The 17,408-nt window shown below is 39.1% G+C and overlaps 1 protein-coding gene across 1 annotated transcript; it reads right to left on the bottom strand.

Moving 5' to 3' along the window:
- Nucleotides 1-14,203: 14,203 nt before the first annotated feature.
- On the bottom strand, nucleotides 14,204-15,143 carry LOC122453728 (protein kish-A-like). Its single transcript, XM_043487868.1, has one exon. The coding sequence runs from the start codon at nucleotides 15,103-15,105 to the stop codon at nucleotides 14,887-14,889; it is 219 nt and encodes a 72-aa protein (XP_043343803.1). The 5' UTR covers nucleotides 15,106-15,143; the 3' UTR covers nucleotides 14,204-14,886.
- Between the last annotated feature and the right edge of the window lie 2,265 nt (nucleotides 15,144-17,408).

Raw genomic sequence — 17,408 nt, 5'->3', positions numbered from 1 at the left:
CATTATACACACACACACACACACACACATATACATATATGTACACAAACTCTCTCCCTCTCTCTCTCTGTATATATATGTGTTAGTCACTCAGTTTTGTCTGACTCTTTGCAGCCCTATAGACTGTAGCCCAACCAGGCTTCTCTGTCCATGGAATTCTCCAAGCAAGAATACTGGAGTGGGTTGCCTTTCCTTTCCTGATCCAGGAATCAAACCCGGGTCTCCTACATTGCAGGCAGATTCTTTACTGCTTGAGCCACCAGGAAGGCCCCCTTTTGTTCCAATATGGTGCTTATTGAATAATATTCAACATAGCTGAGTTGTCAAACAATAAATGCCTGGGATAGCAGCTAGGTAAGACCAATACATATCTGCAAATTTTATCTGGAGCTAATTACTCAGAAAAGACACAGTTCAATTGCATGAATATTTATACTTTCTAAAATGAATCTATCTGATTAGAAGTCAGAATAGGTGGTTACCCTTGGGGAAAGTGACCGAAAGGGTCAAAGGGGAGCTTTCTGTGATGTTGATAATGTTATATTTCTTGGTCTGGTGCTGACTACATGAATTAACTTATGAAAAATTCATCTAACTGTATACTTAATGATTTGTATGTGTTTTTTATTCTTTAATTTTAAAAGTTTACTTAGAAGAATATAGATTGTCTGGTTACCATCTATATGAAAGACCTTTAGGTGCTATATTTTATACTTTCATTAAAGTAAAAATTGAAGCAAGTAATGGGAAGGCAGAGGTGCAATGATTGTATTTAATCCCCCACTGTTGTTCTTTTACTGTCTCCTGAAAGTCCATGCATGCGTGTTCAGTCATGTCTGACTCTTTGCAATCCCATGGACCTCAGCCCACCAGGTTCCTCTGTCCATGGGATTTTCCAGGCAAGAATACTGGAATGGGTTGCCGTTTCCTCCTCCAGAGGATCTTCCCAACCCAGGGATCAAACCCAAGCCTCCTGAGTCTCCTACATGGGCAGGTGAATTCTTTCACCGCTGAGCTACCTAGGAAGCCAAAAGAGCTAAATTTAAGAAATGCAACAGATAAAAATCTACCTCTTGGGCATCTTTTGACTAAATTGTATTGGAAGATACACTGGTTTGTAGGTTTATGATTATTTCCATGAGCCACAGGTTAGAAATGTTTATCACCTATTTGGCCGTCTTTTTAAGTGCATTTATCTGATTGTCTTTCCACCTGCTCAGTAAAGGAGATGATAATTCCTCATCTGATCCTTGCAAGGACATGGTTTATGGATAGAGGGGGGCAGAAGTGCCAGATGTAAAGCCATGAGTTGATCAGAGCTCTCGTAGATGTTCAGCATGTTTCTCTGCTTCTGCTCCTCACAGTGTGAGGGCAGGTCCAAGCATATTTTTCTTGAAATGAATGTTAGCATAGAAGGGAGTGGGAATTAATGGGTTTTTATCAAGAAATGGGAGGAGGAGGCGGCTGAATGCTATTGATGTGGAGCTGACTACGGCCTGCCACCTATTTCTCATTCTTTGATCTTTTGCCATGATTTCCACCTTTAGAAGTTTTAATTAAGGCTTTGCTATGGAAAGTATGGCAACCTTATGGGCCCACCAGAGTATGTTCAGTCCCTGAAGTTTTATAGATTTTACCAAATTAATTTCTTTTACTAATTTACTAATTAATTTTTTAGTAAATTAATTATAGGCAACTTGAGCCATTTTATATTTAAAAATAACTATCAGTTTTCTAGAAATGTAGTGACAGTTATCTCCAGGTTCTGTATTCTCATGCGTTAGCTACTTTTTTGTTAATATGACAACTCACTGTATGATGCTTTTTTTTTTTTCATCCAGAGTTGGTAAAACATTGTTTTGAAATGTCGTGGGAATTCCCTCAATTTCACTTTCCCTTTTCTGGTTGAAATAAAAAACCTTAATTTAAAAAATATACATGTCAGCTTTAGCAACGAAAGCTGTTCTTACATCGCTTGAAACACTCAAAAATGGTAAGAACCTTGTCAACATTTTAGTTTGGTTCATATAATCATTTGCCCCCTTTGGCTCCCTATATTTTTTCAGTTTTTTTAAGGTATAACTGACAAACAAAATTATAAGATATTTAAACTGTACAATGTAATGATTTGATACATGTATACATTGTGAAAAAAATGCATACACTGCATTAATTAACACATCCACCCTCTCTCTGTCTCTTTTTTTTGTGAGAACATCTAAGTTTTACTCTCTTAGCAGATTTCAGTTACACACTAAAGTGATCATGTTACACATTGGATCATTTGATCCTCCTACCTCATTCATCTTATAACTGAAAGTTTTCATCTTTTTACCATTCTTTCTTTATTTCACTTTTCTATTCTTTGTTTCTCTGAATTTGACTTTTTTTTTTTAGATTCCACATGTAAATGATGCCATGTAGTATACTCATCCTCTATCTGGCTCATTTCACTTAGCATACTATTTAGTTCCCTATTTAAAGTGTGCTAAAACTCCTTGGTCTCAGCTCTGTGCATCTCAAAGTCAGTCCAAAGACATTTACAAGTAAATAAAAACAGATTAAAGTTCAAAGAGCAAACATCTTGATTTAGTGCTACTTAAAGTTCAGATTTTACAAAACGTAGTTTGCCATATAGTTCAGCAGTCCCACTTATGGTCTGTTCATTATGTATCAAGCTCCATGTCAGGCATTACACAACACAATGACATTCAAAGTTGCATTTGGATAGAAGTGGTGCCATTCTTCCTCAGTCTGAGAATGAAACAATTGTATCAGACATAAACTCAAACAGAAAATGGTCTCTGAGATTTGTTTTGTTCTGCATATTCACTCTTTTGATCTTTCCATCTTTCAATATGTTATTTGAAAGCCATGTCTTTAGAAATGCAGTGATGCACTCAAAATAAATTAAATGACAAAGCTTCAAACACAACCACTATTTAAAAAATTATATGTAGCCAAGAGGAGAAAACAAAAACACACAAGTGAAACACTGTAGTTGCTATTGTGAAAGACTGGTATAAGTGAAATGGAGACACAGGTATTGACTCAGTACTTATTTTGAGACCCAGATATTAAATGAGTAATTTTTTTCCATTGAGTGATATCAGGAAACTTCCTTTTAAAAAATGCCATGCTTAGGAGGACTTCCATTGAAAAGATTCCGACACTACTATTCCTGCCTGCAGCCACATTCCAATCCTATCTCTAGTTCAGAGATCTGAGAGCCTGAGTTAAAGAGATTTTACAAAATTGTAATTTTTTTTTTCCTTTTGCTGTAACTCAATCTGAGGGCTTTTCATCTAAGTTGTCATTCTTGGGGGAAAACAAAGATCTACCTTCAAACCTGGTAATGCTTCCTTGGCTGACTGCAGATAACAGCATTTTTGCCATAAAGTTGACTTTGATTAGTTTAAAATTATTCCAGTGAATTTGTTGTCAAAGGAGATATAATATCTTTGCATAAATTTCATATACTATCTTTATTTTCAGTAATTGGTATATAGCACTTTTATATGTTTACCCTTGTTGTCAAGGAATAAAGTCTGATTTAAGATCGCCAAAGGTTGTTTTCATGGTATATATGTAAGTGAGATTCTGATTAATTAATGAACTGACTGTTCTTTCTCCCTACCATGGACTTATGGGCATACTCTTTTCTCTTACTTTGTTGTCTAGAGAGTCATTTACTTGTACCTAAATTAACTAACATCGATATGAAATCAGAAGATAAGAATATTATATGAGTCTCTCTTTTCTCCCCTAATAGTGGCTTGTATAGTTTAGCCTGCTTAATGTAATCCCGCGTAGCCATGCCGTGCTAAGCCACTTCAGTCGTGTCTGACTCTGTGAGACCCTATGGACTGCAGCCTGTCAGATTCCTCTGTTGATAGAATTCTCCAGGCAAGAATACTGGAGTGGGTTGCCATGCCTTCCTCCAGGGGATCTTCCCAACCCAGGGATAGAACCCACATCTCCCACATTGCAGTCAAATTCTTTACTGTCTGAGCCACCAGGGAAGCCTGGGCCCATCTAGTGTTCTTTCAAAAACAGATATGTTCATGGGGACTTCCCTGGTGATCTAGTGGTTAGGACTTGGCCCTCCCCCTGCAGAGGCCTGAGTTTGATCCCTGATTGGGGAACTAAGATAAGACCCCACAAACTGCACAGCATGGCCATAAAACAAAAACCAGGTACATTTAAACATACAGTTATGAGTAAGTAGTGATTACTTGGAATGTAATGTACCACATGATAAATACAATTAACACTGCTGTTATATATGAAAGTTGTTGTGAATTCTCATCACAAGGAAAAATATTTTTTTCTATTTCTTTAATTTTATTTCTATATGAAATGAATGTTCACTAAACTTTCTGTTTAATCATTTAATCATCTCATGATGTAAGTCAAATCATTACACTGTACACCTTAAATGTATACAGTGCTCTATGTCAATTATATCTCAATAAAACTGGGAGAAAAAAACATTTGATGACATTTGATGACATTCAGAGGGCAGACAGCCCGAAACCACAATCACAGACAACTAGCCAGTCTGATCACATGGACCACAGCCTTGTCTAATTCAATGAAACTAAGCCATGCCATGTGGGGCCACCAAGACAGACGGGTCATGGGGAAGAGGTCTGACAGAATGTAGTCCAGGGGAGAAGGGAATGGCAAGCCACTTCGGTATTCTTGCCTTGAGAACCCCATGAACAGTATGAAAAGACAAAAAGATAGGACACTGAAAGATGAACTCCCCAGGTCTGTAGGTGCCCAATATGCTACTGGAGATCAGTGGAGAAATAACTCCAGAAAAAATGAAGGGATGGAGCCAAAGCAAAAACAACACCCAGTTGTGGATGTGACTGGTGATAGAAGCAAGGTCTGATGCTGTAAAGAGCAATATTGCATAGGAACCTGGAATGTTAGGTCCATGAATCAAAGCAAATTGGAAGTGGTCAAACAGGAGATGGCAAGGGTGAACATCGACATTCTAGGACTCAGCAAACTAAGATGGACTGGAATGGGTGAATTTAACTCAGATGACCATTATATCTACTACTGTGGGCAGGAATCCCTCAGTAGAAATAGAGTAGCCATCATGGTCAACAAAAGAGTCTGAAATGCAGTACTTCTATGCAATCTCAAAAACAACAGAATGATCTCTGTTCGTTTCCAAGGCAAACCATTCAATATCATGGTAATCCAAGTCTATGCCTTGGGCAGTAACACTGAAGGACCTAAAGTTGAATGGTTCTATGAAGACTTACAAGACCTTTTAGAAGTAACACTTAAAAAAGATGTCCTTTTCATTATAGGTGACTGGAATGCAAAAGTAGGAAGTCAAGAAACACCTGGAGTAACAGGCAAATTTGGCCTTGCAGTACAGAATGAAGCAGGGCAAAGGCTAATAGAGTTTTGCCAAGTGAACGCACTTGTCAGAGCAAACACCCTCTTCCAACAACACAAGAGAAGACTCTACACATGGACATCAGCAGATGGTCAACACCGAAATCAGATTGATTATATTCTTTGCAGCCAAAGATGGAGAAGCTCTATACAGTCAGCAAAAACAAGACCAGAAGCTGACTGTGGCTCAGATCATGAACTCCTTGTTGCCAAATTCAGACTTAAATTGAAGAAAGTAGGGAAAATCACTACTCCATTCAGCTATGACCTAAATCAAATCCCTTATGACTATACAGTGGAAGTGAGAAATAGATTTAAGGGACTAGATCTGATAGAGTGCCTGATGAACTATGGACGGAGGTTCGTGACATCGTACAGGAGACGGGGATCAAGACCATCCCCAAGAGAAAGAAATGCAAAAAAGCAAAATGGCTGTCTGAGGGGGCCTGACAAATAGCTGTGAAAAGAAGAGAAGCAGGTGAAACAGATCAGCAGCCCAGGATGGATGCATGAGACAAGCGCTTGGGCCTGGTGCACTGGGAAGACCCAGAGGGATCGGGTGGAGAGGGAGGCGGGATGGGGGATCGGGATGGGGAACACATGTAAATCCATGGCTGATTCATGTCAATGTATGACAAAAACCACTACAATATTGGAAAGTAATTAGCCTCCAACTAATAAAAATAAATGAAAAAAAAAAAAGAAGCAAAAAGCAAAGGAGAAAAGGAAAGATATACCCACTTGAATGCAGAGTTCCAAAGAATAGCCAGGAGAGATGAGAGAGCCTTCCTCAGCGATCAATGCAAAGAAATAGAGGAAAACAACAGAATGGGAAAGACTAGAGATCTCTTCAAGAAAATTAAAGATACCAAGGGAATATTTCATGCAAAGATGGGTTCGATAAAGGACAGAAATAGTATGGACCTAACAGAAGCAGAAGATATTAATAAGAGGTGGCAAGAATACACAGAAGAACTGTACAAAAATGATCTTCACAACCCAGATAATCACAATGGTGTGATCACTGTCCAAGAGCCAGACATCCTGGAATGTGAAGTCAAGTGGGCCTTAGAAAGCATCACTACGAACAAAGCTAGTGGAGGTGATGGAATTCCAGTTGAGCTATTTCAAATCCTAAAAGGTAATGCTGTGAAAGTGCTGCACTCAATATGTCAGCAAATTTGGAAAACTCAGCTGTGGCCACAGGATTGGAAAAGGTCAGTTTTCATTCCAATCCCAAAGAAAGGCAATGCCAAAGAATGCTCAAACCACCGCACATTGCACTCATCTCACAGGCTAGTAAAATAATGCTCAAAATTCTCCAAGCCAGGCTTTAGCAATACGTGAACTGTGAACTTCCAGATGTTCAAGCTGGTTTTAGAAAAGGCAGAGGAGCCAGAGGTCAAATTGCCAACATCTGCTGGATCATTGAAAAAGCAAGAGAGTTCCAGAAAAACATCTATTTCTGCTTTATTGTCTATGCCAAAGCCTTTGACTGTGTGGATCACAATAAACTGTGGAAAATTCTGAAAGAGATGGGAATACCAGACCACCTGACCTGCCTCTTGAGAAACCTGTATGCAGGTCAGGAAGCAACAGATAGAACTGGACATGGAACAACAGACTGGTTCCAAATCGGGAAAGGAGTACATCAAGGCTGTATATTGTCACCCTGCTTATTTAACTTATATGCACAGTACATCATGAGAAATGCTGGGCTGGAAGAAGCACAAGTTGGAATCAAGATTGCCAGGAGAAATATCAATAACCTCAGATATGCAGATGACACCACCCTTATGGCAGAACGTGAAGAGGAACTAAAAAGCCTCTTGATGAAAGTGAAAGAGGAGAGTGAAAAAGCTGGCTTAAAGCTCAACATTCAGAAAACTAAGATCATGGCATCTGGTCCCATCACTTCATGGGAAATAGACGGGGAAACAGTGGAAACAGTGTCAGACTTTATTTTTTTGGGCTCCAAAATCACTGCAGATGGTGATTGCAGCCAAGAAATTAAAAGACACTTACTCCTTGGAAGGAAAGTTATGACCAACCTAGACAGTATATTAAAAAGCAGAGACATTACTTTGTCAACAAAGGCCCGTCTGGTCAAGGCTATGGTTTTCCAGTGGTCATGTATGGATGTGAGAGTTGGACTGTGAAGAAAGCTGAGCGACAAAGAATTGATGCTTTTGAACTGTGGTGTTGGAGAAGACTCTTGGAGAGTCCCTTGGACTGCAAGGAAATCCAACCAGTCCATCCTAAAGGAGATCAGTCCTGGGTGTTCTATGGAAGGACTGATGCTGAAGCTGAAACTCCAATACTTTGGCCACCTGATGCGAAGAGTTGACTCATTGGAAAAGACCCTGATGCTCGGAGGGATTGCGGGCAGGAGGAGAAGGGGACGACAGAGGATGAGATGGCTGAATGGCATCACCAACTAGATGGACATGAGTTTGGGTAAACTTCGGGAGTTGGTGATGGACAGGGAGGCCTGGCATGCTGCGATTCATGGGGTTGCAAAGAGTCGGACATGACTGACTGACTGAACTGAACTGAGCTGAACTGAAGGGTTTTATTAGGAGTCACATAAGTAGTAAATTGGTTTTTAAAGAATGATTTTTGAAGCTACTTGTTCCACAGATTTCTGTCATTTTGCCCACAGTTATCACAATCAGTAATCAGATGGCAGCTGGATCAATATCCCTCTGCTACTCACCAAACATTGCTAATGATAGGTTGTATTTTTATTTTTACTGTAATTTTAAAGCCTTTTCTATTTAGCATAATTTGCCTTTCACATTGTGGTATTTCTAGGTTTAAATATTATTTTATGAGATTGTCACCTTTATGTTGATAGAACATACAAGTTCTGAAGAATATAGGTACATTTTTATTTCTACTGTTGATGATATATCATCCAAATGTTGTCTTGCAATATATTCAAATATAACAAGTTATTCTTCTTGTGATATATTTGTTACTAAAGAGGTTCCTGTAACAATAGGGGGCCCTGCAATCATTAGGTAGAACATACTAAGCCTTCAGTTAAAAAAATTAGAATTTTGGATAACTTGTATCTGTCAGTGGAGCTTGATAACTTAACAATATTTTTGCTTGAGTTTTGTGGTGATTCTAACCAATGTGATTAAAAATTCTGTAATGAAATATATCAACTTTTAGAAGAACTGAGTAACAGTAAGTTGGTATTTTTCAAATGACTAGTGCATAATTTTACAAAATCACTTCAAAGTGGAAGATAGACCAACAGACTTTAATATCACCAAAGATGAAAATTTCATCGATATGGTTTCAGATTCATTATTTGTAATTAACCTTTAAGAAACTACAACTTGTTGAGTTTTGGTGTAGTGTCAGAGAATAGTCACAAATATATAAAAATATATTAAAAAATTTTAATTATAAAAGAATCATTTAAAGGCATTGTAGAGCACTAAGACATTCAACAACTTGAGAGACTGAGATACAAAAAAGAAAGAAAAGATTGAGGTAAGCCCCCAAATCTACTACTTTTCTTCTCAAGGCATTTCTACTTTGTAAGTTGCACTGAACTAAAAGGTCTAATGTAAAGTGGATGCTAAGATGTTAGAAGATTACCCAGAGCTTTGGTAATATGATGGTGCTGATGAGTTCATATCTCATATTTCCATTGAGATATCTAAGGGGCTATACCCTAGCAACAGGACAGAGCAGCACCAGTTCAGCTCTCAAGAAGACTTAAATTTAGTCTTGAGACACCTCAGTCTAACTAGATCAAGGATTCACCCCCATTCTAACTGCCTGCTTGAAGGAAATAAATCCCCTTTGGAGAAGATTTCATCATCTACAGCCTGCACAACTTTTCACATTCAATATAAAGTATTCAATTAAAATTTGCCAGCCATACCAGGACCTAGAATGGAAAGACTGAAGACAAAAATATAATTAATTAAAAACAAATCCAAAGTTTGTTCTTTGAAAAGACCAACAAAATTGATAACTGATAAGGAAAAAACTGTTAGTCACTCAGCCGTGTCCAACTCTTTGTGACCCCATGGACTGTAGCCCTCCAGGCTCCTCTGTCCATGGAATTCTCCAGGCAAGAACACTGGAGTGGGTTGCCATGCTCTTCCCCAGGGGATCTTCCCAACCCAGGGATCAAACCCAGGTGTCCTGCATTGCAGGCAGATTCTTTACAGTCTGAACCACTAGGGAAGCCCCATGCAGTAATGAAGAGAGAGATCATATAACAAATCATGCAGATTCCAAAAAGATGATAAGAGGATGTAATGAATAAATTTACGCCAATATGTTTAAAATTTTGAATTAAATGGAAAGATTCCTAGAAAAGCACAAATTGCTAACACCAACATGAGGAAAAAACAGGAAAATCAACCTCTTGGTGGCATGCTGATTACAATGGAGCTTTTCATATGGAGGGAGAAATGATTCGTCCTTCCTAGAATCAACAGATCCTCTAAATATGAGTTTCTTTTCCCTTCCCAAAGTGCCCCACCAACACTATAATTATGATGATCTATTAAATTCTCATGTAAATGACCAGCTCAATAACAAAACTATGGGACTAGGGGACTGTCATCTAAGATGTAGTATGTGCAGATAGATGATACTCTGTCCCCAAGGAGTGGAAGAAAAACTGGTGTCTCTCACCATCATCTCAAGAATTTGCTAAATGACAGAATGTAATTAAGCTCTGCTGGTTTAGAGGGTCTTGTTCCTAGACATGATGATTCCACTGAGGGACACAATAAAAGGACCACAAAACATTTAGGTATGACAACTGCCTGGGCCCCTGGCTCCTCATCCAGGCTTCACCTTATCTTACACTGGAAGAATTATGCTCCAGGGACCTTCTGCAGCATGCCTTTTACTTTTTGCCCTGGAGCTTCTCCGTTGCTGCAGACATTGGCTGGCTCAGCAAGCGTACATGCAGATTCCAGGTTAAAGGGACAGTAATGCCCATGAAGATAACTTTCTACCAACAGCAAATGGAAGCTGATTGAGAAATACTTCTGCTTGATAGTCAGGTGGATAATTCTGAAAAGCCTTTACTGCTCTGTTTAGAAGGCTCTGGGAGAACTAAATGCCAGACATCACATTGATATAGCACCTGTTTATAGCTTTCCTCTTTGGAGTTATTTCTCAAATAAATGACTTGCACTCAAGTGTTTGTTTCAAGACTCTTCTGTCAGGGAAAGTACAAGCTTAGGTACTCTGAAGTACTCTGAAGCTGATCATACTGGATTCAAATTCTAATAACTGTGTGACATTTGGAAAATCACTTAACTTCTCTGGGCTTAGCTTCCTTTTCGGGATAGTAGGAGTGATTATAGTAACTACTTCATTAAGCTGCTGTGATAAAATAACCTGATGTTCCTAAAGCACTTTGAACTGTATTTAGCATGTAGTAAGCACCACATAAGTGAAGTAAAGTCACTCAGTTGTGTCCAACTCTTTGCGACCCCATGGACTGCAGCCTACCAGGCTCCTCTGTTCATGGGATTTTCCAGGCAAGAGTACTGGAGTGGGTTGCCATTTCCTTCTCCAGGGGATCTTCCTGACCCAGGGATTGAACCCAGGTCTCCTGCATTGCAGACAGACGCTTTACCGTCTGAGCCACCAGGGAAGCTAAAGCACTACATAAATGTTGGCTATTACTTGCTCAAGGATCATTTTTTTCCAGTGAGGTACTCAATTTTTTATTAATTTCTAGGAACCTTTATATATTATTAAATATTAACTTTTTTGGTCATGGGTGTGAATTTTCCAATTTGTCTTTAAATTGTTTATTGTGTTATTGTGTTTTTACTAACAAAATGATTTGATTTTTATAGGTAAAACTATCAATTCTTTCCATTCTAGCTTCATGTTTTATAATGTTAGGGTTCCCCATTCTATTATTATAAAAATAAAATGTAATAAAAATAATTTCTCCAGGCAATTCATTCAAAACAAGGTGTATCAGTATTTGCATACTAGTTAGCTGGAATTTTGCCTGATGTCAGCAAGTTTTCATATGCATGTAAGATTCTTTCATGCTCACTCAGTTGTGTCCTGTTCTGTGTGACACCATGGACTGCAGCATGCTAGGCTCCTCTGTCCATGGGATTTTCCATACAAGAATAGCAGCGTGGATTGCCATTTCCTCCTCTGGGGGATCTTCCCGACCCAGGGATTGAACCCCTGTTTCCTGCATCTCCTGCATTGGCAGGCAGATTCTTTATCACTCTTAGATCGTTTCTGACACATATTGGATATTCAGAAAATTTTAGTTACTAATTTTATTCTTTTAAAAAAATTTGTTCATAAAACAAAATAAAGAGGAGGTCTCGACTGATTATAGGACTGGGTCAGAAATTTTAGAAGCTGAACCTGGAGCATCTTGTAGGGCTGAAAAGTAAGGAAGTGCTCAAAACAAAAAAACCCCAAACCCCACAATGATGAGAGTATGTTAAAGGGACAAAGGAATGAAATGAAAGAGTTCCTAGAACAATTTGAGCAATAAAATAATACAGTATTGGGTTATGATCCAAACTATAAAATAAATATCCATAATTCCATAGTGATATAAATAAATAATTGAACAAAGAAATAATCTGGTTGACTCTACTCCAATAGAAAATGGTTTTGGTGTTAAAAAATTTAAAAAACAAAAAAATTAATAATTAGGGACAAACAGATAAATGCATTCATGCAGAAGAATTCTCTTACTTTGCCCTTAAAGAAGTGGAATGTGGGATGTGCATAAATATATCCTTCTAAAGAGGACAGGATGAAAATCGAGGAAAGGAGTGATCGCTATGTAGCAGCATGACAAACATGACTTCAGCCAGGTGGTCAAAATTAACATCAGCATGGTAAGTCATGTTGACAGTATGTACTGTTGATACGATGTGAGGATTATGGCTGTTTACCTCTGTCATCTTGCCCCTGCAAAACCCTAGTCAAATAATGAAAAAAAAAAATTAGACAAATCTTAATTGAGGGGCATTGTACAAAGTATCTGACTAGTACTCTTCAGAGCTGTCAAAGTCACCCAAACCAAAAATAATGTCTGAAAAACTCTCCCAGCCAGTGGGTGTTTAAGGAGACATGATGACTAAGTATAAAGTAACCCTGGATGGGATCCTGGAACAGAAAGAGGGCATTAGGTAAAAGAAAATCCAAAAAAGTATGGACTTTAGTTCCTAAATCAATATCAATAATGGCTCATTGATTGTTACAAAAGCACCATACTAATCTAAGTTGTTAATAATATGCTAAAATGGTTGTAGAATATATGTGAGCTCTCTGTACTATCTTTGCAATTTTTATGTAAATCTATTCTACAATTAAAAAGTTTATTTTAAAAAGACTTTGAGGAATACAAAGTTTATTGGAGGTGTTATGACTGTAATCAAAGACCTACTACCACAAAGTGAAAATCTTAATGAAGGTGAGTGTTTGATGGAATAGGGTTACAGGAAAGAAAGAGACTCTCTGGGAGAGAAAGAGGCGATTTTATCACAAAGGAGAAAATATTTGAGCTGAGGCTTGAGGAGAAAATAGCAGTTGGTCAACTGGAGAGAAGAGAGAAATTAAGTACTTTTCTCATTTAGTCTGCATCTACTTAAACATTGCTGAAGCATAAGAACCGAGATACATCTGCATTTTGAAATACTTCTTAGAATGCCCCATCTTAATGTCTATTTCTCTTGACTGAACTCTTATAGTCCTTTGCCTATGGCATTGTCCAGTTACTAAGGAGATGATATTAGCAGAAGTGGGTTTTAGATGAATTTTTGATTCTGTTCTTGATCTAAGGGTCTGAATGCCATCTTCAAGGTTTAGTTGCTACAGACCTTTTTTTTTTTTTTTTTTCTGTTTAGCTCTTTTTACTCTAAGCATGTAGTCTTTTTTTTTTCCATTTATTTTTATTAGTTGGAGGCTAATTACTTTACAATACTGTAGTGGTTTTTGTCATACATTGACATGAATCAGCCATGGAGTTACATGTATTCCCCATCCCGATCCTCCCTCCCACCTCCCTCTCTACCCGATCCCTCTGGGTCTTCCCAGTGCACCAGGCCTGAGCACTTGTCTCATGCATCCAGCCTGGGCTGGTGATCTGTTTCACTATAGATAAATACATGTTTTTGATGCTGTTCTCTCAAAACATCCCACCTTGCCTTCTCCCACAGAGTCCAAAAGTCTGTTCTGTCATCTGTGTCTCTTTTTCTGTTTTGCATATAGGGTTATCATTACCATCTTTCTAAATTCCATATATATGTGTTAGTATACTGTAATGTTCTTTATCTTTCTGGCTTACTTCACTCTGTATAATGGGCTCCAGTTTCATCCATCTCATTAGAACTGATTCAAATGAATTCTTTTTAATGGCTGAGTAATATTCCATGGTGTATATGTACCACAGCTTCCTTATCCATTCGTCTGCTGATGGGCATCTAGGTTGCTTCCATGTCCTGGCTATTATAAACAGTGCTGCGATGAACATTGGGGTGCACGTGTCTCTTTCAGATCTGGTTTCCTCAGTGTGTATGCCCAGAAGTGGGATTGCTGGGTCATATGGCAGTTCTATTTCCAGTTTTTAAGGAATCTCCACACTGTTCTCCATAGCGGCTGTACTAGTTTGCATTCCCACCAACAGTGTAAGAGGGTTCCCTTTAAGCATGTAGTCTTATTTGGAGAATGACAACTGGTCAAATTTTTGCTTAAGACATTTATCCATACTTAACCAGAGGTTTCAGAGATAACACCACTCAGGTATTCTGAATTATTTTATGTTAAATAGGAACATTTTCTCAATAGTCTTAACATTTTCTCTTAAGTCACATCTCATTTATCTTCCTCCTTAAGAACTACATAGGCTTGTTTTAAATAGTTTAAACACCTGTAATAAACTACAGATTGCTAAGAGTAGAGGTACTTTGGTTAATGCTCAAAATGATATGGCCAGAGGAAAAGCCAGCATTATTAAATATGAATGCAATCCTTACCAACACAAATTGAACCTTTTTTTCCCCCAATAAAAAAGCTAGTCCAAAAAATAAGGTCTCATTCTATGAAGATTTATCATTTCCAAATCACAGTGAAAGGAACTTGAATAATTTACCAATTTTGTTTTCTACTATGTGCCTTAAAGATACCTCACTAAAAACTGGTATCTGGCACAAGAGAATGACATATGCAGAATGTAATATTGTAGCGACAGTACTGAGGTTGATTGTTACAGACATATTTAAATTCTAAGTATTAAATGTTACATCCTAATTATTTATACAGAACATTGGTCCAATAACAAAAATAGAGAACAGCAGCTGAAAGTGTAGCTCATTCAATGTTCAGAGATAAAAGGGTTAACCATTCTTTCCATTATTTTTGGCAGATAGTCCTTTTTTGTCATATTTAAATCTGATGGCAACTGAAGAATTCTGGCATTTTTCCGAGCTACTGTATGAAAAGGATGCTGAAGGCCATAATGATACAGCATACTGCAACATAAGGACTCTTCCGTTCACCAGTTCTGGCACACTTCCAAAATATACCCAACAACCCAGTTTTATTTCTGTCCAGGAGGCTGGGTGCCAAGGATCGGATATAGGCACAGGTACATATAAGCAGCAAGATTACAGTCAACAGACTCTGAAAATTGAAAATGGCAGACATAGTGAGGTCGGCGAAGCCCCAGCCACATCACCCTTCTGGGCCCAGGGCAGAAGCTCTACAGACCTTTTGATTGCACTTTCAGAGTTTCTCATCCTTGAACTAGTGAAATTTGAGAGCAGATGATTCTTTGTTATGAGATGGGAGAAAGGATAAGGTGGAAGGAAAGGTTTGTCCTGTTCCTTGTAGGATGTTGAGCAACATCCCTCATTTGTACCCACTAGATGACAGTACAACTTCAAGTTACAGCAACCACGTGAAAGAAAGTGAAATTAGCAGTCGCTCAGTCCTGTCCAACTCTTTGCCACCCCATGGACTGTAGCCCGCCAGGCTCCTCTGTCCATGGAGTTCTCCAGACAAGAATACTGGCGTGGGTTGCCATGCCCTTCTCCAGGGGATCTTCCTGACCCAGGGATCGAACCCGGGTCTCCCACATGGTCAGGTAGATTCTCTACCATCTGAGTCAGCAGGGAAGCCCCAGCAACCAAAAAGGTCTGCAAATATTGCCAGCTTCCCAGGTGGCACTAGTGGTAAAGAATCCACCTGCCAGTTCAAGAGATGCCAGAGATGCAGTTTCGATCCCTGAGTCAGGAAGATCCTTTGGAGTGGGAAATGACAGCCCACTGCAGTATTCTTGCCTGGAAAATTCCATGGACAGAGGAGTCTGGCGGATTACAGTCTATGGGGCTGCAGAGAGCTGGACACGACTGCGTAACTAAGCCACATCCCCATGGGACATTAGAGAAATAATGCTCATTTTATAACTCAGATTGCAACTTTAATTGTAGGCCTTCAAGGCAAGGATAGCTAGAGAGTTTAAAACTCTGATATACCTTGAGGATGCTTCTAATAGCATGCAAGATCTCAAGGTCTCTTCAGAGTAAGTTGCATCTTATATTGTTTTATTTCATTTGTTCACTTGTTTAATCTGCAAACATTTATTGATTGGCTTGCCATGTATCAGATCACATGTCAAGTTCTGAGAATTTGGTGTTGACTAAGACAAAGCTCCAATACTTTGGACACCTGATGCAAAGAACTGAGTCACTGGAAAAGACTCTGATGCTGGGAAAGACTGAAGGCAGGAGGAAAAGAGAACGACACAGGATGAGATGGTTGAATGGCATTTCCGACTTGATGGACATGAGTTTGAGCAAGCTCCAGCAGATAGTGAAGGGCAGGGAAGCCTGGCATGCTGCAGTCCATGGGGCTGCAAAGAATTGGACATGACTGAGCAACTGAACAACAACAGCCTATAAAGGAGTTGGATTTGTCTTCAGTTCAGTTCAGTTGCTCAGTCGTGTCCATCTCTTTGCAACCCTATGGACTGCTACACACTAGGCTTCCTTGACCTTCACTATCTCCTGGAGCTTGCTCAAACTCATGTCCATCAAGTCGGTGATGCCATCCACCATCTCTTTTCCAATCAGTTGGCTCTTTGCATCAGGTGAACAAATTATTGGAGCTTCAGCTTCAGTATCAGACATTCCAGTAGATATTCAGGGTTGATTTCCCTTAGGTTCGACTGGTTTGATCTCCTTGTAATCCAAGGGACTCTCAAGAGTCCCTTAATAGGGAACCTGGCTGAATTCTGAAGCAGGTCTCCAAGCAAAGTTGTTCATGGAAGACTGGAATTATGTCTAATGGTGATACTGAGATAGTTGTCCTACTTGATTTCACCTGAAGCATGATATATGGATCCTGACTTTATATATATAGGCTCTTTCTTCATGAATGTAGTACTCCTCATCACAGACCTCTCTGTGGACATCCAGCCCTTTCATAACCCCTGAGATTAGAGATGCACCCTGGGAATTGTATTGGTCTTGGGCTCTCAAGAGTCATTATCCAGGCAGATGTTTTCACTGACCTTTGTCTATGGAAATTGCTCCTAAGAAAGAGGAATTTGAAAGTGGGAGGCTAACCAAGTTGACCCTGCTACTGTATTTCTAGCCTTCCTCACGATGCACTATCAAGTACCTCTGCGCATACTCTTGACTGGCGCTTGTGGTGCCATCACCATCTGAACATGTATGCCCGCCTTAGGCCCACCTGATTCTCAGGGCTCCGGCCATCCTGTCTTTAAATCCTAAGTTTTTCAGGCAAGTCCTAATTCTATTGAATTTTTTTTTTCAATCACTGAGACTCATTAGATTCTCAACCGTTTCTTTAAACCTCTGCCAAGATGTTCCCAATGACTGTATTCGCAAAGAGAGAGGATTGCCTTGTCATATCATACCTGGTATCTCTGTCTTTGGTTTAGAAGACATGGCTGCTGCCTTAGTTGTCCTTTTAGGTCTTGCTGT

The sequence above is a fragment of the Cervus canadensis genome, chromosome 15 (genome assembly GCF_019320065.1).
Source record: "Cervus canadensis isolate Bull #8, Minnesota chromosome 15, ASM1932006v1, whole genome shotgun sequence".
NCBI lineage: Eukaryota > Metazoa > Chordata > Mammalia > Artiodactyla > Cervidae > Cervus > Cervus canadensis.
Note: the sequence above shows the minus strand (reverse complement) of the source record. Positions and strands in the feature narration are given on the sequence as shown.

Coding starts and splice junctions, on each gene's coding strand:
- LOC122453728 (XM_043487868.1), bottom strand. CDS start 15,105: ATGTCTGCCATTTTCAATTTTCAGAGTCTGTTGACTGTAATCTTGCTG.